Source organism: Onychostruthus taczanowskii, unplaced genomic scaffold, assembly GCF_017590055.1.
Source record: "Onychostruthus taczanowskii isolate IOZ18803 unplaced genomic scaffold, ASM1759005v1 scaffold43, whole genome shotgun sequence".
Taxonomy (NCBI): Eukaryota; Metazoa; Chordata; class Aves; order Passeriformes; family Passeridae; genus Onychostruthus; species Onychostruthus taczanowskii.
The window spans coordinates 226,201-251,552 of NW_024501792.1; the positions used below are offsets into that span (position 1 = coordinate 226,201).

The 25,352-nt window shown below is 45.1% G+C and overlaps 1 protein-coding gene across 1 annotated transcript in view; it reads right to left on the reverse strand.

Moving 5' to 3' along the window:
- The window catches only part of KMT2A (lysine methyltransferase 2A), a 33,349-nt gene extending 8,233 nt beyond the window's left edge, over window positions 1–25,116 (reverse strand). Inside the window, exons 1-26 of the mRNA XM_041413707.1 lie at window positions 25,095–25,116; window positions 21,388–24,053; window positions 19,938–20,115; window positions 19,246–19,480; window positions 18,152–18,216; window positions 17,270–17,641; window positions 16,584–16,657; window positions 15,846–15,974; window positions 14,879–14,992; window positions 13,683–13,829; window positions 13,334–13,429; window positions 12,422–12,542; window positions 11,561–11,674; window positions 11,040–11,224; window positions 10,291–10,464; window positions 9,367–9,477; window positions 9,049–9,122; window positions 8,385–8,575; window positions 7,951–8,057; window positions 7,670–7,807; window positions 6,997–7,155; window positions 6,589–6,706; window positions 6,431–6,509; window positions 6,038–6,198; window positions 5,189–5,374; window positions 294–4,590 (exon numbers count right to left, since the gene is read on the reverse strand). Of these exons, the coding sequence (XP_041269641.1) occupies window positions 294–4,590; window positions 5,189–5,374; window positions 6,038–6,198; window positions 6,431–6,509; window positions 6,589–6,706; window positions 6,997–7,155; window positions 7,670–7,807; window positions 7,951–8,057; window positions 8,385–8,575; window positions 9,049–9,122; window positions 9,367–9,477; window positions 10,291–10,464; window positions 11,040–11,224; window positions 11,561–11,674; window positions 12,422–12,542; window positions 13,334–13,429; window positions 13,683–13,829; window positions 14,879–14,992; window positions 15,846–15,974; window positions 16,584–16,657; window positions 17,270–17,641; window positions 18,152–18,216; window positions 19,246–19,480; window positions 19,938–20,115; window positions 21,388–23,934 (10,172 nt within the window). The 5' untranslated portion in view covers window positions 23,935–24,053; window positions 25,095–25,116. The remainder of the gene's footprint in view (window positions 1–293; window positions 4,591–5,188; window positions 5,375–6,037; window positions 6,199–6,430; window positions 6,510–6,588; window positions 6,707–6,996; window positions 7,156–7,669; window positions 7,808–7,950; window positions 8,058–8,384; window positions 8,576–9,048; window positions 9,123–9,366; window positions 9,478–10,290; window positions 10,465–11,039; window positions 11,225–11,560; window positions 11,675–12,421; window positions 12,543–13,333; window positions 13,430–13,682; window positions 13,830–14,878; window positions 14,993–15,845; window positions 15,975–16,583; window positions 16,658–17,269; window positions 17,642–18,151; window positions 18,217–19,245; window positions 19,481–19,937; window positions 20,116–21,387; window positions 24,054–25,094) is intronic.
- Window positions 25,117–25,352: the final 236 nt, after the last annotated feature.

Sequence of the window (25,352 nt, forward strand, 5' to 3'; positions counted from 1 at the left end):
GGAACATTCAAAGTATCTGCCAACCCATGTGTGCCATAAATGAGACTGGAAAGCAGGAGTGGATCCATTGGGAGCTGCCAAGATGGATTTGGCAGCTCTGCAGAATTACACAAGTAGCAATAACAGCTTGTAAGACACAGAGAACCAGACCACGCTTCCAGCTCCACATCAGAACCAAAAGCTGCACTTCACAATTTGCCTTGACTTGCACAACTTGCTGGAGAAACTAGTGCAAGATTCTCCCAAACTGTTACAAAACCTCAGAGATGAGCAAAACCAAACTCCCCTCTTACCCTGTAGCTGAGACCTGGGGTACAGCAACAGCCCCTTTTTCGGGAACGTGAGCTTCAGAAGAACCAGCCCACGCGTGAGAAGTTTTGTGCTTCTTTCCATTCCCTTTGTCTAACAATGGCTGGATGCGTTTGACTTTTGGCTTCACTTTTGTGGCACCCAGCACGGAGCTACTCGCAGACTGCTGACCAGGTGATGGGGAGCCTCCTGGAGATGCTGAGCTGGCATGCATCACTGAGGAGGAAGCCTTGCTTTGTTCGAGTCCGGTATTGTTTGGAACGTCGACCAGCTGTGGAAAGCTTGACAACTGCGTTGTTGCCGAAACTGTGCTAAGGTCCAGCTGGGAGGATGCAACCCCAGTTTTGTTGGCTAAAAGCTGTGTCATGTGCTGAAGCTGGTACGAGCCTTCTGGGTCAGCAGACGAAGGAGCGACTGTCATGCCCATGGTCTGTGCTGAGGGTAGAACACATATGCTTGATGCAGCTGTCATGGCTGCTGTAGATGGAGTTTGAGATGCTCCCAGCTGTGAAAACATCCCAGAACTTGGTGGCAAAGTCATATGCTGCTCCTGAAGACCGAGGCTTTGCTGACTAGCTTTGATCAGGAGGTTGCTTATCGAACCAAGGTCCCCCAGTAATCCAGGGCTTGTTAACGTTACTGAGCTTTGTCCCAAAACGTGACCAGGAACTGACCCACCAGTACTAGGGGCTGCTGTGGCCTGCATGGATACGACATTCAGCACTGAGGAACTCGATGTTAGGCCTGATACAGGCCCTGCTGGGAGGTGACTGGCATCTGCACCAATAATGCTGGGAGACGTGCTGACTGCAGTAGTGGTCCCACCTTGTGGGAGCAAAGATGTTTGCTCAAAATACATGACCCCAGACTTTGACCTTTTGATAATATTGGGAACGGTTCTATGGGATGTTGAATTCGCAATGGTTCCCAGGTCCAGCGGGTGGTTAGAAATCTGGGAAGGAGCAAAATTAATTAAGGTCATGTTGGAGACCATATCAGAAGGAGCTATAGCAGAAGGGGTTCCAGAAGGAGCCAACTTCTTGTTCTTGCGTGACTGCAGACGAGATATGGGCCGTTTCTTGCCCAGGGCAGCAGCTGGTGTAGAAGCAGCAGTACCAAGGTCTGTCCTCTGACTAGCTTCAGACACTAAGAGCTGAGGATCAGGGGGTGGCTGCACCCCGATTAGAAGACCTGGCGAAGGACTGCTGATGTTTGGTGGGAAGCCTGTCTGAGCAGGCGTGGAGAAGGGATGTATATGCTGGTGATGGGACATGGGCAGTAGCCCCTTGCTCGTGGGAGGGAATAATGACTGAGATGGAGGCAAGCTCGGATTCAGTCCTGTGGTCAGCGTGAGCCCACTCCCCATGGGCCCCAGCACTGAAGTGTTGGTTTCCATCACACTCTGTGCAGAACTAACAGAAGGTGTTAACTGTATCTTCTGGGTGACACCATTGGGAAGAGTTTGGAGGACGTACAGGGGCTGCATGTTTTGATTAACTACCAGAAGTTTTTCTGCGGCTGGCTTGAGGTGGGGGGGTGTTGTCTGCACTGCAGCATTGGAGATCTGCGAGGGGCCAGGACTGTCAGTGGAGTTTGGCACATACTTCTGGCTCTGGAGGGGAACGGTGGGTGATACTGGCACCTGGATACCTGGAGTCCCGCTGTTTCTTGTTAAATCTTGGTTGCTGCCATGCCCTTGCTCGACAGGGCCGCAGGCTGGGCTGGCTATATGCTCTGCATCTATGTGACCCTGGATGAAGTGATCAGGAGTCATGTGTCCTTCAGGGCTTGGGTCTACCCCTGGACTCAGGAGAGCTGCGTCACCTTCTCCCGAGGCAGATTTTTCTGTGACTGTCACTCTCTTCTCCCCAGACTCTGTGGAAGGCAAGGCAAGCATTGACCTCTCTCCCGAGGAGGAAAGTGAAGACTCCGAAATGACGGCAAGCCTGTTGTGATTCTGGCTGGGCACCGTAGGGCTGCGAGTGGTCAGCACAGAGAGATCAGAAGGAAGCTCCAGTGGCAATTCAAATTGCTCCTCTGCCGATATGGAGGAAGAGACACTGCTGTCCACTGGTTCGGCGGTGGGCAGCTGCTGGGAGAACACCTCAAACAAACCCATATCCTTGCCACGGTTGCTGTCAAGACCTAAACCTTCTCCAAGCGTCAGGAGTTCAGATGATGAGGACTCCGGACTTTCTCCCAAGGCTTGCATAGATGGTGTGTTCTTCAGCACAAAGTCCATGATGTCAGAAGGCAGTATGTTCCCACAGTCATCGCTGTTGTTGTTGTCAGAGTCGGATTTCAGAAGTTCTGTGTTGAAAGTGTCCAGCAAGGTCTTGTCGGCAGGTGTGCTTGCGTGAGCCCTGCGGCCTGTTTCCAGGGAGCTCAGCTGTGCTTCCAGAGAGTCCTGACCCTGGGCTTTAACCCTGCTCACAGGGTGGCAGTTATCAATCTTGGGGTCGGTCTTGTGGACGGTGGAACTCTTGGTGACTTGCACTTTCTCACCAGCTTCTTCAGTTCTATCCAGCTTTAAGTTCTCTGTCCCATTCTCTTTGCCACTCCTTTTAGTTACCTGGCTGACTTTTCTGGTTGTTGCTGTGACGCTTGTATCGCTTTCAGTTCCATCATCCACACCATCTAGCTGTGAGATTTTTGGAAGATCACACTGCTCCTCCTCCCTGAATAAACTATGGGATGCGAGCCTCTCCTCTGTGTTTGAGGAAACCACTGTCCTTGTGAAATTGTAGTAGTACAAGTCGTCTTCATCTGACGTGCTCAAGTCATCTGCTCCATCCACCTGTCCTTCTGCAGACCGCTTCCCTCGCTTCTTGCCAGTTGAGTTACTGTAGAAGGGAATGTCTTCCTCTCCATAGGACCTCACACCATACAGAGGAGTCAATCCAAAGAACATATTGGATCTGGCCCGAGCACTTCTCCTTGGATACCTCCGCTTGTATGAGCTTTCTTCTTGAGCTTTAGCACCATCCTGGAGCATCAAGCTGTTATCTTGAATGGCCAAATTTTCATATGTGTTATTCTGAGATTCCTGTGTTGGTGGTTCATTTGGACTTCCCTGAATTCCAGGGTTCTCTTCCGGGCTTTCTGAAGCTGAGGAGGGCTCTGCCAAAGCAGCCAGGTCTGCCCCTGCAGACTGAGTTTCAGCATCACTTTCCTGCTGTGCACTTTTGGACTGGTTTTCGCTTTCCATTTTGAGAGGAGTCAGAGTAACTTTAACGGTGCGTTTCCTGGGTGCCTGCGGTTCCTTAGGGGCTGCTTCAGCCTGCACTGCAGAGCCTTTAGATGGCCCTTGTGAAGATGGAGACTTCTCACCAGCTTTTTCAGCAGGAATATTATTACATAACCTCTGACTAATTTGTTCAGTTGCCAAACCCTGATTGCCAAAATCTGGTTTCAGTTCATCACTGCCTACTGCTTGACTTGCCTCTGTAAGAGATTTCAGGGAATGCTTCTCTTTAAAACTGTCTTTCATTAATTTTTTGCCTTTATGACGTTTATCTCTGGGGGCAGTAACTACCTGCTCACTTGCTGCAGGAGATCTATTGTTTACCCCAGCAGCCTTCAAGGTTTTTGCATCCATCTCATCAACCACAGTTGTTTTCTCTGGCTGTAAAGGTTCCATGTGCTGATCTCTGTCTTTCCTTGGGCCTCTCTGATGCAAAGGTGGAAAGGGTATTGCTTCTTTGGAAGAAAATGATCCTGAACACTCTTGAAAGGTTCCTATTTTATTAATTTCTGTGGCTGATGAACTGGTTGGCTGAGTGGACACTTTGGAGCTTCCTCCAGAAACAAAAGTATGAGACAAATAATCTGGGTCCTTTGAGGTTTTCATTTTCTCTCCCTTAGAAGGTGCACCTTTGGCTACTAAATCTGAACTGCTGGAATGTTTCCCTTCTGTAGACTGAGATGCATCCAGCTGGTAAGTTTTATTTCCAGCTGTAGCCACTGTTTTCTGGGAGCTTGAACTGGTAGAGCAACTTTGAACTGGAGCACTTGGAGGACCTGTGCTTGCTGACCCCACAAAGCGGTCAGCACTTTTGACAGCAGGTTCATACTCTGAAGAGGCCCCCATGCTGGAAACTGCAGACACACTGTGCCTGGAGTAAGTGTTCCCAGCTCGTGTAGGGGAAATCATCCGGAGTTTGGATTGCTGCTGTGACAAAGAAGAGGTGCTGTGTCTCCGAGAACCGATGCTCTTGAGTCCCGAGGATAGCAAAGGATCTCCGACTGTCACTATCTCATGGGTCACTGGGGTAGGACTTCCTGAGAAACAGAGGCAAGAAACACTGTCAGGTGATCTTAAACCTTCACAATGAATGCACATCCAATTCCTTCATACAAAACACAAGAAATTAAAACCCAGCTAATCTTTTCAGCCAAACAACACCAACACACGGTGGTTATACCTCAGATAGATGTTAAAAACCTGATACCTTCAACCAGGATTCAGCAAGTTTGGTATCTCAACTTAAGATGTGAATTTTCAACATCAGTTTGAAAGAAAACATTAGTCAGAAACAGCTGGTGAATTACAATACCAGATTTCTGATTCTCTCTGGAAAAATACTGAGATATTAAGTCCCTAACGGATATCACAGTGTTTTTGGCTCACCACTACTATATGGTGCAAATCCTGCCTCTTCTTCATCCCAACGGAATGTTTGTTTTAGTTGCACATTTCCCTGCAGGCCATCTCTACTGTGTATTGTCAGAACTTCCTCTCTACCTACTGCCATTTCACTGCTTTCTCTAGAAACAGTAAACTAAACGCCTCATTCTGAAAGAAGCCAAGAAAGACAGGAACTAAACCAAAAATATTACCACAATAAAGCTCAATCAAAATCAGCAGCACCAGAAATACCTGCAGAGGGTAACGGCCGCGAGCCAGGAGACCTCTGTGCAGATGGGTAACTCGGCACCCTGATCCTGGGACCCTTGGAGACCACCGGGTAGTAGCAGGAACCAGAGGTCTGAGAATGCAAGGGACGATCTGGTGATGGGGGGTTTACAATCTCAGGTGTAGTTCGGGTGTCTTTAGGTAGAATTTCTGTTGTTGTATAAAAGAGAAACAACAGTATAAGCCATCACTGAGCCCTAAAAGCCACTATCTGATGAAGTATATATTACTATCACGTTCCACTTGGAGAATCAGGGTATTTGTTAAATAAACACAAAGTCAAAGATCTGACACCAGATAATGTCTGGTTTCTTCTCATTAGAACATTTTCAAATACTTGCAGCAATTGCTCATCTTACACATGAAATTCCACTATTTATTTATTGAGTTTAAGATCCTATGTTAACAATGACAACGACTATAAATATTTTAAAAATCTTTCACAGCTTTACCATTGGATACAAGGAAATAATTTGGAAATACAGAACCACAATATAACTGTTCAACGTTGTATTGAATAAACCCCATACCACATACCCCATATCACAGACCAACACCAACACTCCAAACACAGTTTGAAGTTTTAGATCACTAGAAAATTCTCTGAGTTGTAGACTAAAAACCATCCCTTACAGCAGTGTTTGTTTGGCTCAAGTTTTCAAAGCAGTACATCCAGGAGCTTGAAGTCTTGAGGTGCTGTAACATGGAAGCCTGAATTGGATTGTAGCTCAAATTTAAGAGATTTGGTTTAAGAGATGCACTATGGCAAAACCATACAGAGAATATACTTCTATGAAGTCCTTAAAAGATTACCTGTAAGGGGAACTGGGCTATGGGCAATTGTTCTGTTATCATCATGCTCGACAGTGCTGTTGATGTCAGGTTCGACCACCGGGGGCCGGCACTCCATGATCTTGCAGGTATACACACAGCGCTTCCTGGCATCCGTTGTGCTCCAGTACACCCTGGAGCACCTGGAAGATAATTCAAACAAACAATTTACTCAACAGTTGTGTAAACCTCATTTGTTTTACATCTTATATTTCTCAAAACTACAGTGGCCAAAGCCCTCCTGGCAGAACACACTGCCCACCCTTAATCAGAGTCCTCATCAGTGTAGGAAAAATTTCCCCATATATTACCTCAGTGCTTGTTTGACATGAAACATACTGAAAGACATCAAGTCTTGAAGCAGCATATACTCACTGATAGCCGATGGGAAACAACTTATCTTCACAGTCTGAGAGGTCATTCAGAATTCCTAAGCAGTCAATTGTCATTGAACCTGAGCAGAGAGAGGAACAGTTCTGTGAACCAGATTCCAGCACCAAAGGTGGATCAAGTATCCAGAGACTAGATCATACCAATCATCATGTGGATGTTCTCTGGTTCCAAGCCACTAAGAAATTTTCTTCTCAAACTGATCCCTTCAAAGTCCACAAAAACTCTCCTAAGAACTTCAAATCCATTCTCAGGAACCACCTGGAACAAGAACCAACAAAACTACTAGTTAATTAAAGGAACCACCACATGTATGCTACACAGTCTGTCCTACTTGAACCTTATTTTGGTCTTTTAGTTTTTGAACTACCACACAGCACCAATTGCCAAATTTCCCCAGGCCTCTTGTATTACTGACTTCTTTTTAACAGAATGCAGTCCAGTCCTTGTTAGCAAGAAACACATTTAACATAAACTTCTAAAAAGTGCTCATAGTTACAGGCTAACCCCACCTTCAGAGAGTGGGGCAGAGAGTCAAAGAAGAATCTTACCTCTCCTTTGATCAAGTCACGATGCCTCTGGCAATAAACTTTCTTATCATCCAGGAAGACACAGTTCTTGACTCGTGAGCACATGAAATGATAATTACTGGTACAGGAAGTGAGGCAGCAGCCTACTGTGGCGCCTGACTTCTGGCAGAACTCACACCTCTGCAAAAGCAAAAAAGAAAAAACCAGAAGTTTCATCTCTTCTAAAACCAGACCACTGCTGCTGTTATCAGTTGGGGTTTTTTGGCACAGATAGAAGTTTAGAGTAATGCTTGATCTCCCGCTTCATTGCTGCTCCATTTCACTACAGTGACTCACACACACAAGCGAGAGACATGGAGGAGGAGGTGAGAGGAAGAAGAATTCCTCACATGGAACAACTTTTTCATTTGTGGACTGGTTATTCCAGGCCCTTCCCAGACCTTCCTGCTTGTGCTTCATATCCAGTCCTCACATTTGCAAGCTTCACTTGGTCTCCACAATATTTCTGAACTGAGCAAGGATAAAATAACTTTCCAAATATTTTCAGTCAGTTCTACTATATATAGTGTTAAAAAATATTGCAAGGAAAGGACAGAGAAGAACAAATGCACATAAGCCATCTTTTAGCTGGGCTCCCATCTTGTGATTCCAAATCAGCATGAAGTTTAACAAAGTGTTCTTTGCTTGTACCCACCAGCTGCTTTCCCCGGATAACAGCCATGTGCACATTTTTCAGAGAACCATCATCATCTTCAAACACTTCTGCCGACCACAAAGCACAGTTCACATGTGTCCATTCATTTTGGCCAATATAGAGAAGACGTCCAGCATCCTGAGGGAACAGGAGGAAATGTTCTCTTCAGATTTCCAGAGGACACAACAATGCACAAAACCCATCCAGCCTATCCACAGTACCAAATCCACAGCACTGCTTAAATGGGCTCCTCCCAAAAGGGGAATGGGGCAGATACTCACGTTAGCACTGTCATCACCATATTTCAGGCACAATGCACACTGCCTGTTGTCTTCCACATCTGGAGGTGGGTTCAGTTCAGGACTATCCTCTCTGCTTCTGTCAGAGCCTTAAGAATTAAAAGCGAGAACAATATTTATTCTTGAAATTCAGGGTGGCAAAAATTCATCTGGACAGACTGTCAGTAAGTGAACACAGTAGAACAGTTTTCAATAGCCAGCTTGGAAAGCAAAGCACATGTCAGCCTCTGCACAACCTCCATTCTCAGGGGCAAGCAGGTGGGTGCAAAAGCATTCTTGGGTCCAAGCTTGGCTCAGAAACATCTCATATGTTACTGCCTCTGAATGATTTCAGGTCACAGAGGTCTCCAAGACAGCTGCATTTCTGGGTTTGGGATGGGCAGTCCTGACAACTGATGGGCAACCAGTCCTCTTACCAGAGATGGGAGGTGTAGGAGGATGTAGAGGAGTTGGTGAATCTGGCTCTCCAGGCCCTCTGAGTTTTGGAGCTGGAATGATTTTCTTCATCAGAGGGGGCTGTTCAGTGCGGCTGTTCTCTTCACGCTCCTGCCACTGAGCATAATTATGGTCGAGCGATGGAGGCAGCACCGCGTTCGGCAGCATACCACTGCTGAGATGCAGCAAGGAGTCAGAGTCACACCTGGCTGCACCAGAGGTTCTAATGCCCTGCCTGTCTGGCACCCACCCCCCATTAATTACCTACAGCCCACACATGTTCCCCACCAGTCACACTTTAAGGTTTGGGATGTGGCCGTCTGCTTCTTTGATGGGTAACAGATGCAAGAGGGCAACCCCAGATAGGGGTGTGAGAAGGAGAGGGAAGGAAGGTCAGGACTGACAAGCCAACACACAGTACACCTAGTTCTAATTAAGAATTTTGGTTACTCTGCTTAAAACAAAGAAGTGCGTATAAAACATGGGAATGGGATTACTGTGTAACTTATTACAGAAAAAAAAAAGGAAAAGCAAAAAGGAAAAACAGAAATTCCAACCCTGCAAACAGGCTCTTTCAATACGTTTTGCTTGGCCAGCTGGCAAACGGCAGGGTGTCGCAGTTGGATACAGAAAACAATTACTTACTTGCTTGTTACTTTATTTGGCTCCCAAAATCTGGACTTTTTTACACTGAACCATGGAAAAACACGCTCCATTTGCTAAAGGAAAACAACATCCTATTAGAAAAGTTAGACAACATACCAAAAACTTCAAAGATATTCAGCCAAGATGTACTGTAAATGCACAACTAGTAACATTTCATTAACATTAACAACTCTGACAATGTATTATTTTATTCCTGGAAACACCCAAGCAAGGCTAAATGTGGCCCTTTAGACTCCAACATCAACAAGCAGTGGTAGGATACCAAGCAGATTTCAAAGTAACTGCAGGCCAGCTCACCCGAATAAAGAAGGACTTGACCATGCTGTTGGCTTTCTTAATCTCTGGCTGCCCGCCATCGGCATTAATGGCTGCTTGAATTATCTTCACGATGTCATCACTAAAATCCAACTGTAAGAAATCCACAAAACTTCACATTAACAGGATTGTCTTTTGCACAGCTATACCACCCACTAATTTTTTAAGACAATGTTCAAGTGAACATTCAGATGACTGTAAGATTGAACATCAACTTAAAAGCAGAAAGGGAATTTGGCTGTGAAGAAGCAAGAAGACCTCTAAATTTGTAAACTGGCTGGCACAGCTGCTACACCCACAACCGTCCACTTCAGCTGACTGCTGACTGGTTTTAAATCTGCTAAACTAGCTGTCTCATGAGGATTTGGTCAAAACCTGGCACCACAACATTTGCCAAGCACTTTGCAATTTACAGTGCTCCTCAAGACTACAAATTCTCTAGGGAAAAAAAAAAAAAAAAACAGGAAAAGGCTGGTCTATGCAAAGAGAACTGATCTGGTCAACACTAGCATTTTTTGTAAAGGAACCCTGAAGAGATCACTCCTCCACCCATGAATCCTTAGTTTCCAGCTAACCAATTGCATCAGGGCTATTTGGCCAGACCTTCAGTCAGAATTTTCATGTTCAGGATGACCAGAACACTTATCTACACAAATGTCTGACTAAGAGCAAACTGGGGTCTGACCAAGTACCACTGCTGGCTACAGGAGAGCCCCACAAAAACATCAATTACTTGTGTCTGGACCAATATTAACCGGTGCCAGCCACAACGACTTTTAGCAGGACAATAACCTGCTTCCTTGCTCCTGAAGAAAAGGCTTAAGGTGCTCAGTTATGAGCACCATATGTGATAAAGCAATTTACAGTGTCTTAGTAATAGAGTGAAACATGACCAATTTGACATACCACAGAAGTGTAACTTCCTTGATCCATTTTTCTTTTCACTCCTTCCAGATCCAGAGGTTGCTGCTCCTCCTGTTTACTGACTTCTGTTAGGACAGGAGGATCGGGACCCTCAGGAGAGCTTCTGGATGGGATACTCTCTTCTGTCTCAGGATTTAAATCAGGCGGTTTTGCTGCCTGTGAACACCAGCAAGGAGACAGAGGGATGTTAACTATTGAAATGCAGCTGCTCCTGATGATACTCTCCCAAGCCCATTTACTGGTCCAAAGATTCTTGCTAATGCGAAGGAAAGGAGACACGGGTTCTGAATTTCTGTCCAAAATGTAGGGGCAACAAAGAAAAGCTCTTAAGCAGCTTTCTGCTGAGATCTGGTAAGGGGCACACCAGGACAGAACCATCAAGCATAAGGATCAAACTCATTGCTCAGAAGTCTTATTTCTGAGTGCATGTTGCAAGACAAAGATCGTGTTCTTCTGTCAGAAAAGCACCTTCATCATCACAGAGCTAAATCCTGCTATTCCTCGAAGAACTTTACCCTATTTTTCTTTCAGCTTCCAAGTTGTATCAGATACCCACTTCTCTGCTTGCAAATGAATCAACAAAAGAAAGAAAAAATATAACTAAATCACTGCACACGTTGTTTGAAGTATGATGCAGATACTTCTGCATGAGGCACAGCAACACCTCAACAACTCAGCTGAATGCCACAGACACTACATGCCAGACTAACAGGGCACAGGCTCCAGCTTACCTGTCGATACCGCAGCAAGTGGCTGGTGGTTCTGGAGTTCAAGAGGGCTGTTAAAACCTGCTTCAAGGAAATCTGCAGCTCCTTTTCCAGTGCCAGACGCCACTCTGCAGGATGCTGCTCCGTACAGTTAATGCAGGTGTATGCAACGCTCTCAGGCAAATTGGAGAGTATCTCATACATTTCATCTGGAGACACAAGAACATGAGATAACCACCTGAATTGCTTTACTGAAGGATACAGGAAAAAATCCCTGCCCTGCACCTACTGCCTGAGACTTTTCAGTGACAAAAGCCCCCTGTACAGCTAACTGAGAGACACTGCCTTTGAGGATCTTGTGCTTTCAGGATGCCACTGGTATTAGCAATGGTTTACCTGTTGTTATTCCACAGGCATTTTTCAGGTAAGTCACAACAGGTGAGTGTGTTGAATTAACACTCTAGTAGAAAGGTCCAAGACTTGATTGCTTTGGTCTAATCACTGCCTCATGTTCTTCAGAACTGAGGGGATGAGGATTTCCTTACCAGAAAGGTTTTCACATTTGGAGTGGACCCAGCGGTCGCATTTCCCACACTGCATCATCTTGCTCTCGTAGTCGTCATCATCGTAGCATTTGTCACAGAGAGGACAAAAATTTCCTGCAAACAAAATGGGATCTTATCAGATGCCTGGATGCCAAACACACCTTAAAGGCTGCGTGGTTACTTACTGAGGTGCTAAGAAAGCAGCTCCAAACACCCCTCTCAGTAAACTGCCAGCACAGTTCCCTCTACTGTTACAAGGCTACAAGAAATAACCTTGGAAAAACATCAACTACTTTAGAATTCCATGGCTGGAGAGCCATTGTTTAGGCATAGCGAGGCTAACAAAATACTATATGCAAGAGCAAAATGGAAGGACAAAGATGACTAATAGGCAAGAAATTAGGTGGAACACTCAAGACTTTCTATCCTAACATTCTTCCTCAGAATGCCCTCTGAGGCTCAAAGGCATCATGTACAGCAACTGACAAAAGGAACAACCACCTTACAACAGAAATTTTGCTTTTAAATTGCTTTTATGTCAAAAGTGTTTTAAAATGTCTTTTCCTCAACTGCTATTTGAAACCCTGGGCCAACAGGAGTGCAATAATTCCTTTATATGGCCGAGTGCTTGCATGCTGAAAGCCCCAAACTCTGACAATAAAGCAGTGATTTCTGCACAGTGTAAGATCCTGGCTCTGAACTGTTACGTGCACTTTCAGGCTCGACCACAACCAGCCTGCATTGCTGCCTGGACCATGCCAAGCTCAGGTGCCATGCTAGCCCTCTGCCCACTCACACTGGCTGATTCAAACCCAAGCAGCTGAGGAAGCTCCTGCTGTGAAGAACCACTACTATATGTACCTTTAGCAAAGAGTTTGGCACAATCGTGACACAGGGAGAAGTCATGAGACCACTGTGCATCCCATCCTTTGCCCGGTGTGGTTGATCCGCAGCTCTTGCAGCGAACACATTTGGTACATATCTGGAAAAAGAATTCATTTGGCAAGAATTACTTGCTTTATCCAGCAGTTTCTGTGCTTTCAACACATCTCATAATTTTTATCATTTCGTGAGTGCAGAGATGTTACCCAACAGTACAAGGAGTTTTAAATGCTGAAACTTTCACTGAAGAGAACTGAGCTCACTTCCTCCATGGTAAGATGGTGATAATACAACAAGAAAAAACACTAAACCAAATCACAGTATAGGTTTTTTTGTCCTTCATATTTGCACTGAAGAAAATATCACCTTTCCCTCAACTAAAATAGATGTAGTTGTGGCATTTCTTCTGATCTAAAATACACAGTCCTATTTTAACAGTTTTTAAATTCTGTACATTATAGAAGGAAACATGTACACAATGTCTTAGCAGCAAATACACTACAGGAACTTAGAACAAAAGCTTCAAAGACACAAATTAGCCAATTAATCCAAATTGTCTCTCAATACTGGTACCAACAGGTTTGTTAACAAAGTAAACACTTCTATTTTAAAGACCCTCTTCCATGTTCTGGGACTATGACCAAAAAACTTACTATGATCTTACTACAACTGAAAAAAGGGGTAATCTCTCTAACAACTCTGCTTTCTCAGAACATCTTATGAACCAGCCACCTCACTATTTCCAAATAAATGTACCCTCTGATGCAATAGGCACCTTGCCTTGAAGAGATGAGGAACTGCATCAGAGCAAATCACCTGCAGAGCTCTCCTCCCTGGCATTACCAACAGTCAACAAATGAATGATCCAAAAAAGAAATTAAAATCCCTCACCCAGACTTTCTTTTTCTTGGTGGGTTTTGTTGGGTAGTTTGGGCCCAGGCACTCAGGGTGATAGCTGTTTCGGCACTTGTTACACTCCAGCAACTGCTACAGGAATAAGGGAAAAAAGCATTGGTACAGACATCCTGCAAAGGGATGCAAAATTCTGGACTTTTCAATTTTTTATTGGGTCCCCCATTCAGGTCAAGAGAAAGAAGCTGCAATGGAGCAACTCAAGAGGCCTCCTCCCCAGCGCACAGAGACTCTGCTCCTGGCACATGCGTGCTGGCCGACCTCTGGATCCAGAGGAGCCCTGGGAGCAGTGGGGGTGCTGCTGGGTCTCCCAGTGGTTTTGGGGTACCTTGGTGGCCTGGTGCTGTCTCCCACAGACGTGGCAGAACTTGCAGCGACGGCAGCACCAGTTCTCCAGCTGATCTTCCTGGGGCCGCTCGCTCTCCTCCAGGCAGAACTTGTGGAAGGGCTCACAGCAGACCTGGCAATACACAAACTGCAAGGGGGGAGAGGCAGGTTTTAGCAAAGCAGAAACTGCTCCAAGTTCCCAAACCAGCCCGCTTGTGCTCCGAACTATTTTGAATTCTGCTTTACAACTGACAGAATAAGATCTTAGGAGGGAAACTCTGTATTTCAGGTAACCTAAGTAGCGACTGGACAGCTCACAGCCACCGGGAGTCTGGTACCTGTTAACTAAGTGCTTTGAGCATTGATAAAGGCCTACAGGGCTCTTCAGGATCTCCCTCCCTGTACTATAAGCCAATTACAGCAGAAGACACACTTGGTGCATGAAGTGGGGACATGCAGAGCAAAGAGAGTCTCTCTCTCTCCGTTCAGCCCACTTCGCCATTACAAAGCTCTTCTAGTTTCTCTGTATCCTGTACAAGGGTGGTCATACCAGAAAAACAACCATCCTCAGAGCACAGACACTGCAGGCTCACAGGGGACATGGGAATCCTTTGCCCCTGGGGGCCCCTGACTAAGAAGGGGATGGCTCTGTGCCCCACAGGGCCTTCATGGACCTCACGTGCGCTGATGTCCACGTCCAGAACTCAACTCCCTTCTCCCCTGTCCACTCGTCAGAACCCAGGCCCTCCTAGAGCAACAGCACCCAGGTCAGCTGGTCTGAAGATACTGAGAAGGCACCTATCTAAACCTGGAAATGCATTTAACACACCTCAAGCCAGCTTTTTAGGCAGTGCCAGAACCTTTACAGTTTTGTTTCTGTAACAGTTTACAGCTCTTGGCACGTATGAACGCACCTGGAAAAGTCAAGGCTGTCTAAAAACTGTTAGCACCATTGGGCAGTCTTTCTTATTTCAGGCTAAAAGAGAGCAAAGCTCCTGCTTTACATCAGATGCGAGTTCCCAAACTGATTTTAAATACCTTGCACTTTAGTATCTTGGGACAAATTCTAGCAAGGACAGATTTACCGGTATTATTTTAATTTCTTCTGGATTAAGGTCATTATAATTTTTATTTATTTGTTCTTGTAACAATACAGTGCTGTAATTAAGTCATCAACAGCAGAACACAATGCTTTACCTCCACATGTCCACTGCTGGCACAGAGAAAACACACCACCCTGGGAGTAATAGGTACCGAGGTGACGATGCCTAACCCACCCATCTCCCAAACATTCTCCACTTCACAGTCCTCCTGAAAGTACAAAAGGACACATCACCATGCAGAACAAGGCAATACAACATCAGTACAAAATGCTCACGCCCTGTTCAGTTCTGGGCCTGTGATTAAGATGCCTCAAACTGAAATAACTTCCATGTCTACCTCAGTCTACTTTACAGTGTATTCTGGGAGAGTCACACCTCGGCGCTGTTCCTGCCGAGAGCACTCAATGGCATGCTAGAGCCTCCCTTCTAGGGAAGGCAAACCTAAGGAACAGGACAAGGCTTTTCACAATTGCACAAGTATTACTAGAAGTGAAATTTCAGAAGAATTATACTTTATTAAAGCTCCATATTTGTATAAAACACTTATGAGATCTCACTATGATCTCCAGTATCAACATTTATAGATGAACTGAAAAATTATTAGGAAAATATTTTATTATTATTTCAACACTGTTGTTCAAAAATGTACATGAATTATCATTTTAAAACCCCAGATATACCCCAAACGTTGTGAATTACAAGTTACTAACATTTTCCCCAAATCTTGTTGGCTCAAGTTGTGGTAAGGTTTTTAAGTTCCATCTTAATGGAATAATTCTTCATAAACCTCAAATTCTTGCTCATCCTCACACATTGACAGTTAAGGTTTTAAAGCTTTAAGTGTCTCTTCATCCAGTACTCTAATTATAAGAAAAGAAAGGCATAACAAGCTTTTAAAAATCAACCAAGTGACTTGTCGTGAGGTTCCTATTTTGGCGGTTCCCTTTGAAAGGTACCAGACACACAAACTCAGCAGTTTTAGCCAGCACTTTCAGGGGACTCTAGTTCCAGTGTCTGAAAGCCAGCGGACATTCAAATACTTAAAACATTTTGTCCTCTACCTTGAAATCCACTCGGATTCTGTGGACTCCATCTGTAGGTGGCTTTTGCTTGGAACTGCTGCCGTTAGTCAGAGTGCTGAGCAAGTTCAGTGTGCTGCTCTCTGGCTTGCTTAGAGGAGGGGGCTTTTCCTGGTCAAGCAAAGGAGCCTGCATTAATCCCAACTCTGGACGTCAGAACTCAATCAGCAGTTACATCCAATACCATCAATCAATTACAGACAAACCCCCAAACCAGCACAAAATTAACGAGTGTTACAAAGCTGCAGGGAAGTGACCATTCTACAAACCATTCCCTAAGAGCATTCCATGTGCAAGTACAGTCCTAATTCCATGTGCTTTACCATCACATTGTTCTTTCATCAAAGCATGGGTTGGTGTTTGGATGCAGTGGGGCAACTCTGGGTATAAAGAGGTTCTACTCACTTCTCCCTTCACTTAAGACAATTCTTTTTTTCCACGATCGAGCTATTTCTGAGACAGAAGTAGTTGCACTTTTTATGGAAAAGCTAGCCTCCACCCTCCAACACACAAATCTTAGATACCAAAGTAACATCTGAACTGAATCTTAGGCATAGGCTACGGTTTTTGCTATCCATATACTGCCACAAGGGAAAACCTAACATCTTTAAGAACCAAATAAAAAAAAATGTGCAAAGGCTTAAGCAATATGGTTCTACTTTCTAGACAGAAGTTCCAGGTGCTTGAGATTTTACTGACTGTATAAAAAACAGTATTCACCTTTTCTTTTGGTTTCTGTTTCACAGGGAAAGTTGGACGGGGAGCAATTTTTTTCTGTTTGCTTTGTTCTGTGCCTAGGAAGGGGGGGAAAAATTATGAGTATTTCAAGTAACTAACAGCCACCTGTAGAGAAGAAAAGGGAAAAAAATCAGCTGGGTAATGTGCGATGAGTTTTAGACTAGAACTTTTCCACCCTCTTCTGTGGCTGCACCTCCCCAGCTATGAGCAGTTTCTTTGAGGCAAGACTAGAAGAGTTTGCTCTGCACACAATCTGGAGCATTGTGGGTGCAAAGCCACAGAAATCCCAGAGCTGCCTGGCTGGTGACTGTTCACACTGCTCTGCACTACATACAATAGTGGGCTATACTTTTATATAAAAGATTACATCCTCCTGGTTTCACATTCAGAATGGGAAGTTGACAGACTTAACAATTCTGAAAATACACTTCAAGACTGCCACAACTATACAACTCAAGAGTCCCAACCAGGATAGCCATCTTTCTCCCTGCCCTAGCACACACTGTGGGTCAATAAAAAGGAAGCCAGTTCTAACCAAAATTTCCAAAATAGTCTGCTGAGATTTCAACACACCACAAAGCATTCACTGGGTTTAAAATGCACCAGCTTTTAGCAGTATTGTTACTTAACGTGACTCAAACGTATTGAGGATAAATAGTCCCATTTACCTATTTCTGGCTGGGGAGTCTGCTTTTTCTTGGGCTCAGAAGTGCTAAGTTTAGGTGCTTCTTTTTTCAAAGGTCCTGAGCTTGGTGGCTGAGGAGGGGGGAGCTGGACTGGCTGGGACATCTGCTTGCCAGTCTTTCTGGTACCAGATGCAGGGACCTGTTTGGGCTCTGACACGGGAACGGAGGAATTGCCATCCTCATGCTTTTCCTCAACAGGCTTACGGGCAGGCTCGCTGCTCTTCTTCCCAGAATTGTCTTCTCTTGGTACAACAGCCTGAGGAGTTTGTTTCTGTCCAGAGTCCAACTGGTTTTTTCCAGAATTGCTTTCTTTCTTCTCATTTGTCTTGGATTTCTTCTCTTTCTTTTTTGCAGCTAAGAAAAAGAAGCACAGATAAAGCAACACAAACAAAATAGTGTGACTTCAAATGATTTGCTGCCCTCTTAAAAAGGGATACAGACACTTTGATTCAGAACTTTGTCAATTCTGTCAAACAAAAAACTGTACTCAGAAAATAAATTTGGCTTGTACTTCAATCCATGTTCTCTCACACCTAGAGCCCCTATTTTACAACAGCAATAAGCAACACCCTCCTGCAGTAACACAGATTCATAGCTGAGTGCAGACTTTGTGAGGAAGGAAAAGGAAGCGAAAGTCACCACCAGTCCAGTGCTGAAAGACACTGGCATGTGTCTCACATCTCACATGATGTACTCACATCTCTCCTGCCCCTTGCACCTGCCACCAACAGTGCAGGCAGGTTGGCTCCCAGCAGAGTAACTTTTATAAGCTCAGAGTAGCTAAAACAACAGCACAGAGAGCAAAACCTATGAAAAGAAAAACTTCTGTCTTGTCCTATACTCAAGGCAAGTCTTTCAGCCTACCTTTAGCTTGCTTCTGGAGATAAGCTTTTGAAGGCATCCACTGTAGATTCTGACATTTCCTCATTCTAAAAAGAAAGAAATGTCATGAAATGAGAACCAAGATGCAGATATTAAGAGGGCAGTCTGTAAATACTCAACATCAAAAACTGAAAATAACATTAGCAATACATACACTACTTTTGTTCAGACAAAACCAAGTACTCTTGGTGTGGGACTGGACTAGGGGACCAAGCCTTTTGCAACTTTATTCAGCTTTATTCCCTATTTGTCTTATTCTTGGCATAAAATGTCTTCTGTAGACTAGGCCAGGCTTTGTTTCTGCCTCCATTCCTGTAGCAGGGCTCATGGCTCTGAAACCCAGCCCAAAGCTGCTGAGAGCAAGACTCCTTCCAGTCTGCAGTGTTCTCACACAGCAATTCTCACAGCAAGGCTTATAAATAGCTCTTATACCACAACAATCTACTGGTGCCACTTTAGCTGCTGCCTTTTCAGACAGTTTATCTAGTCTGGTAAAATCAATTTAATACCGCAATTAAAAAAGAAAAAAGGTTCAGTCTAAGTGATATGCATAAAAAATAACAGAAGAAATCATGGAAGAGCGGTGTTTCTTAATGATATCCAGAGACACCTTTGATCCAGGGTCAGGATCCAGAGACCCTAACCCTTTGATATACAAAGTGTATATAAGCTAAATAAACACCAGCTTGAAAACACAAGCTCTTCATTAATGCAGTCTAGGAGAATAAGAGATAAATATTTATGTGCATATTGCCTTCCTTACAAAATCCTGTACTGCCTAACAAAAGGCACAGATCTTACACTGAACGATCCCCAGTACTCTGCCACTTCCATCAAACTGAGGAGAATAAACTAGACATGAACTCCAGAGAAAGAGCTCCTAACTACTGCACTTCAAATTGTGGTCTTGACTCTCAACCTGTTCACAGTCCCTTGCTTTGATCAAGCTTCAGACCAGGTCAAACCCAGTCCAAGCCCATGACACAGGGCAAATCTGCCGCTCCTGGCCCAGAGCGTGGGCACACTGATCCCACTCGGAGCAGGGATTAGCTCAGCAGCTTCTCAGACACACTTACTTGCAGCACTGCTTCTTTATATTGCGCCCACCAAACTTGGGTTTGTCTAGGCAGTTCGTGCAGACCCCACAGTCCTCTGGAACCTGACAGCCCGAACACTGCCCGCAGCGCCTGGAGCGCCGGCCCTTCTTCACCGGAGGCTCCTGCTGTGCCTTGTTTCTGGTGACCGGCTTAATGGGCTTGATAGGTGGAGCAACAGGTTCAGCCTCTTCTGAGCCAGCTATCGATGACTTATCTACCAAAAGAACATTTCTAATGTGAATTTTCTGAGGTCAAAGAATGGTTCAGGAGTGTCCAATTTAGCCCATGAAGCCTAAGTTCATCGGCAGAGCCACACAGATGCACGAGATTGTGTGCGTACACACGTGTACACATGATATGCACACACGCCCCTCGGGAAAACACAGGTTTGGTGCAAAACACAGATATTGAGATTGTGTGCGCACACACGTGTACACACGCATATGCACACACGCCCCTCGGGAGAACACAGGTTTGGTGCAAAACACAGATATTTAACACAATTCCTAACAGCTTAAAGGATTAACCCTGTTTGAGTGGCACTGTAATAGAGAGCCCAGAGCTCTTTAAGATACTTTCCCTTGTTAATCACTTGAAGTCCTCATTTAAAGCAGTCACCAGAAGCTGACTTTGTATGGACCCACAGATGAAAACCAGAAATCCTAACTCACCATCGTTCCCCATGGAAGACAGTATCTTCTCCCGCTCTTCCCATGGTAAGGCACTCAGAGTGGGCATGTCATCAGGGAACACCGCTCGCTTGCGGCCCAGCGCAACAGCTGCTCTCCTGCACACGTGCTTTATTCGCGGTCCTCGGACTGACGTTTCTGATGAATCACTCTCTTGCCCCTAGATTTCAGAACATGAGAGCAGACAGTATTCCTGAGAAAATTACCAAAATGAGACTGAGAAACATGCAATAGAGACTTCTAAGCAAATTATACCTTAGCTTGTAGATTGTAAGAATCAGGATAAAAACAGACTTGGCCTTCTAAGCCTCAGTTATCCAAGAAAGGATAAATGCAAGAGACAAGAGTTTTGACTCAGCTGGAATTACAAGGTAAGTCTGCATCCACTACTGGAAAGCAAACTTGCTCACGAAGCCACATTATCAAGGCACTGACATTAAAAAAATCACAGCCCACTGGAATTGGAGCAGCACTTGGTGCTGATTGATCCAGCAGAAGCCAGTAGTAGATGAGGGTGTTTGAGAGCTTTGCAGCTGCTGATGTTTCAGATAAGGGGCTTGAGTTTACTGAGATGCTAAACAAATAGAGCATTTTAGTGCAATTTTCCATGTTTTGGTAAGATTCTGGAATATCTCCCACTGAAAGAACTGTCCCAAATAAGCAACTGTGAGAATCTGGGATTCTGCTACACCAGGCCAGTCATACAGATGCATGGGCATCTTCATTTCAGAAACAAACAGCTGGAGGCTTCTCTATTTGAAATATGTACTAGTGATTTTCAACACTAGTGCTGTTACAAAAAGTAAAAGTTTAAATAAAAAGTATTCCCTGAAAACGTATCTGACCTCCCTTTCTGGCAGGTAAAGAGGACTGCAGAAAATTGTAGTTTTGGGGTGGGGAAGAGGGAAAAGAGCAAAGTGGTAGGAAGCAGTTCCCCAAACCATATGCAAAATTCCAAGGGATATCCTCCCTCCTCTAAGTGAGAGATCACTGCATAATGTTAAAAACCAGAAACATCAAGTAACAACTTTGCTTCAGAAGCCAACTTTCTACTTGAGGAGGGTCCCCAAGAAACCTGGAAGCCAAGACAGACACTGCATTTTGCTGGAACTGCACTTTTCAGAGTGAGTACTACTCCAGATAATCGCTTTGCTTAGCTTTGTTCAGAGACACCCAAGAAGCAGCTATGCTGTACTGGTCTCCAAACGCATGCAGCTCCCCTCTGAGCTGACTATGCAGCAGCTCCCTCTTCCCCTCAGCTCCTGCCCAGGGATTCTTGTTTTCGGGTCGTTTGCCATCTGTTGCACTAACAGCTGCTTAGCTTGGCACATTAATTCTTCACGCTCAGTATACAAAAGCTGTTAGTGACTTTCAGGACAAGTTCAAAGTAAGATGCACTCTAGCAAAAAACCCGACTTGGAAAAAGGAGTACCTGTGCTTTTGGCTGATCTGCTTGTTTGAGGGACTTGCTCTTCTCAATCTTGTACAGCTGGGCTTTTGCCTTTTTCAGAAGACTGGCTACCCTCTTGTCAGTCATTGGCAGTTTGTCTGCTTGAGCCAACATAGAACTGATGGAGGAAGCAGAATGTTTAACAGTGCTTGATGAAGGAGCAGAAAGACGCAGAGCTTTTTCCTTCTCCAAAGACGGCACAGTGGGGCTGAGGTCCAGGTCTGACTTGTCCAGCCCCCCTCTACCTTTCTTGGATGTTTTGGTTTTGACAGCTGCTGTATCCACCAGAGCAGCAGTGGACACTTCTGCCGTGGCATCTGCTGCTGTAGACTTCTTCCGCCCGGCAGTTTTTTTGGCGGACGATGACGCTGCAGCATCTTCACTGACTTTTTCTTTGGGCATTTTACCTACAGGAAACAAAGCAGTGCTGCTCTGTACTTCCGACCCTTTTCTCCTTTTCTCTTTCTTTGACTCCCGTTTGTTCTCCTTTTCTCTTTCTCTGTCTTTCTCTCTGCTCTTGTCCTTCTCCAGGCCTTTGTCAGCATCTTTATCTTTGGAGAGCTCTTCTGCTGCCCTGTCCTTGTTTTTGCCTCTCTCTGTCTGGGGACTTGATGTGAACCAGGGGAAGAGAGGAGTAGGGCTACCAGATGAGAAAGGCTCTGCTGGAGCACTTGTCTGCTTCCTTGGCCTCTGGCTTCTTTCTGCTGATTCCCCAGACTGCGATAGGGAATGGGAGGGAAAAGTAAAAGTTGAATTTAAGGCACTAGTGGCAAGAGAACTAACCGAAATACTAGTTAATGAGGAAGAGACAGAAGACTGTGGGGTGAGAGTTGTCAGGTCAGAGGTACTAAGCCTCCCGCTCCTCGTCCTCATGGAGTGCGAAGGAGATCTGGGCTCTGATCGGATGGGGCTGAACGCTTTCCTCTTCCGTCGCCGAGAGGACGTGCCCGTGGCTGAGGTCCCCGTGGTGGCACGGCCGACAGACGAGGGCAAGGTTACAGACTCGAAGATCCGGGAGTGGGCCTCACTGGGCGTGAATCGTGGCGCTCGCAGCAGAGGACTTCTCTTGTGCATATCAAACCTGGCTCCAGAGTGAAGTGAAAAGAGACGCGTGGGAGCTGGCGCACCTGGCGTCGAGAAGCCAGATGCAAAGCCAACGTCCTCCGGTGTTAGCGGCGGGGGTCTGAAGTTATCAAATATCGGCTTGCGAATAAGACCCTCTTTGGCATATTTTGCTGATGAGAAGTACTGTGGCTCCGACCTGGAATGTTTCAGGGAGGTCCACCTAAATGTTGGCTCTCGCAGAATTGACTTTCGTTTCTCTTGCATCGGTGCAGCAGAAGCAGGAAGAAAGGGTGAGGCTAACGGAATGGTTGGAGGCATAAGCCAAGGGGTATGGTCTGAGATGCTTGAAGCAGGCTGCAGTGGTGGTGGGGGAGTGAGCAAAGGGGGAGGAGGAGAGGAGGAGGACTGCTGCTGTGGCATGCTCGGTAAGGCTGACAGCTTTTTTGCAGTCCTCTGGCCAAAACTTCTTTCTGTTATTGAAAACCTTCTATTTCTTCTATCACCGTTATCGTTTTCAGGGGACTGAGAAACAGGCAGGGGAGTGTGAACCTCTGGAGTATTGCTTCGCTCCTCAGAAAGCATCTGCATCTCCTCAGAAGCCTGGGAGTCTGTAGATGTATCCACGCTGGGGCTGCTGGACCGTGAGGAGTCTGAAGACATCTGAGATGAATGCTGAGAAGCGGCGCTGGACTTTTCACTGGAGCCACAAGATGTAGTGCTGAACCTGCTGTTTGGTGTGGATTCTAGTCTGGATATTTTAATAGGAGGATCGTAGTCTTCATCCTCAATAAACCGTTTGGGTGTTTTGATAATCCGTGATGAGATTGCACTCACAACTGGCATGATGAACTGTCGGATATTTTTGAGCTGTGTTCTCCCCATCCTGCCCTGCAGTTTGGCTGCTTCTTTCTCAATCTTTTTTTGTGCTCCCTTTTTAGCCCTCTGCAAGAGTTGCTTGGCAATCGCAGCATCCGTCCTTTTGGTGGAAGGTATAATCCTGACAGGCTTAATCCTGCGTGGACTCTGTCTGACAGCAGCCTTCTCCTCCTTCGTGAGAGGCGGTGTGCCATCCTTTTCTTTGCGAATCCTCTGGGGCTTCTCCAGCTGTGAGTTTATGACTAAAGTTGAGGAAGTCTTTAAACGTTCAGAGGATGGTGGCCTGCCTCTCCTGCGCACAATCTGAACGCTCTTCCTCCCAATCTGAAGTTTTGCCCCAGGCTTAAATTTAGATTTCAGTGGGGAAAGCTTACTAGTTCTTAATTTCTTGATTTTAGTTGCTTGCTGAAATGTAGTGGATGGTGATCTTTTGATTTTTTTCAGACTCTCTTTTTCTTCTTTGCTGCCCTTCTGAATGTCTGACGTGTCCTTCTCCTGTGACAATTTGAACTTCACACTTGTAAGTGCTGGAGGTCTTCCTCGTCTTTTTTCCCCACTCTTAGACTCCTTCTTCTTTACTTTCTCCATGGTTGTGGTTTCAGACTTGCTTGAAGGGGAACACACTGATGAAGAGTCTGACAGTACAGCTGAACTTCGCTCAGAACTGCTCCGGGGCCTCCCGCGAGGTTTCCGTGGACTAGATTTAACTGAGAGGGAAACAGGGAACATATTAAATTTCTCCAAGTGTGGGATGAGCTTTACCCAGGTCACACAAGTATTTACTCAGTATCATTCATGCTGCCCATGCTGCCAAAACATTTCAGATAATCAACAAATAAAAACAGTTTTAGCACTACATGTAGAGAATACCTTCCCAACAAATGTCTTTTCCCACATAAAATACCACACAGATAACTTGCTTAAAAATGCAAGCTAGTCTTTTCCCAACAATTATATATGCAATTGCACAAGCCTAGCACCAACCTCATGCTGGGAGGGAGCAATAATTCTCAAGGGCACATGCTACCTTTTAAACACATGAATTTTAATATATTTTTTTAAAGCAGCTCACAGCCAGTTGAAAGAAAAAAAAATCCTTCCTTTCAAGTGCCATCCATCTGCACTGCTAAGGGAGAGGTCAAGAGAGCAAGAACAACCTACACAAGGCTGATACAAGACAGTTTACTAAAAACTGGTTTTAGCTTTGAAACACGGTTAATACTCAGCACCGACTTGGTGCCATCAAGCACAAGACTTGATCACCCACCTTGACCAATGCATTTCACTGCACTATCACCAAGTCCAGCTATTTCACTTCTGGATCCTCCCTTGCAGTAGCAAGGCACCCCACCACAGTTTGCTGCTGAAGCCAAGCTGAGCAGATGATTATGGTGGAAGAGCAGAGCGCTCTGGTGAGAGCATTTACTGACAACACAGGCAGTAAGGAGTCTACTGAAAGTTCCTGAAGTAGTCAAACAGTTTCAGACCCTTACTCTTTAAATAGCTGCCTCTCCAGAACACTGACATGGGGTTTCAAATACTGGTTTCATCAGTATAACTCTTTACTCAGACTTTCCCTTCTCCTTTACAGATCAGACATAGAGAATCCAAAACTAACTGCACTGAACCTAAAGACTGGTGTGGCTTTTATAGTGGATGAGATTTGGTGGAACAAACATGAGAGACACAGCAAAATCATCACAAAAGAAAACAGAAAGTCGACACCCAATCCTGCAACTTGAACTTACCTGTGGGGGACCTGGTGGGACTTCGTACTTTAACTTCTTCATCTGAACCAAAACCTAAAAACTGTTCATCCTGCAATGAGAGAGCAGATGGAAGTTTGAGGACATGGATATTAATGTTGAAATGAACTCCACTGTGAATGAAGCACAAAAGGATTCTAGAGGATTTTCCTTCCCCAAAAAAAGATACTGGCATTTGCTCCTCTAACAAAGAATTGCTAAAAAGGAAATACAGCTTTTATATACACATACACAGCAACA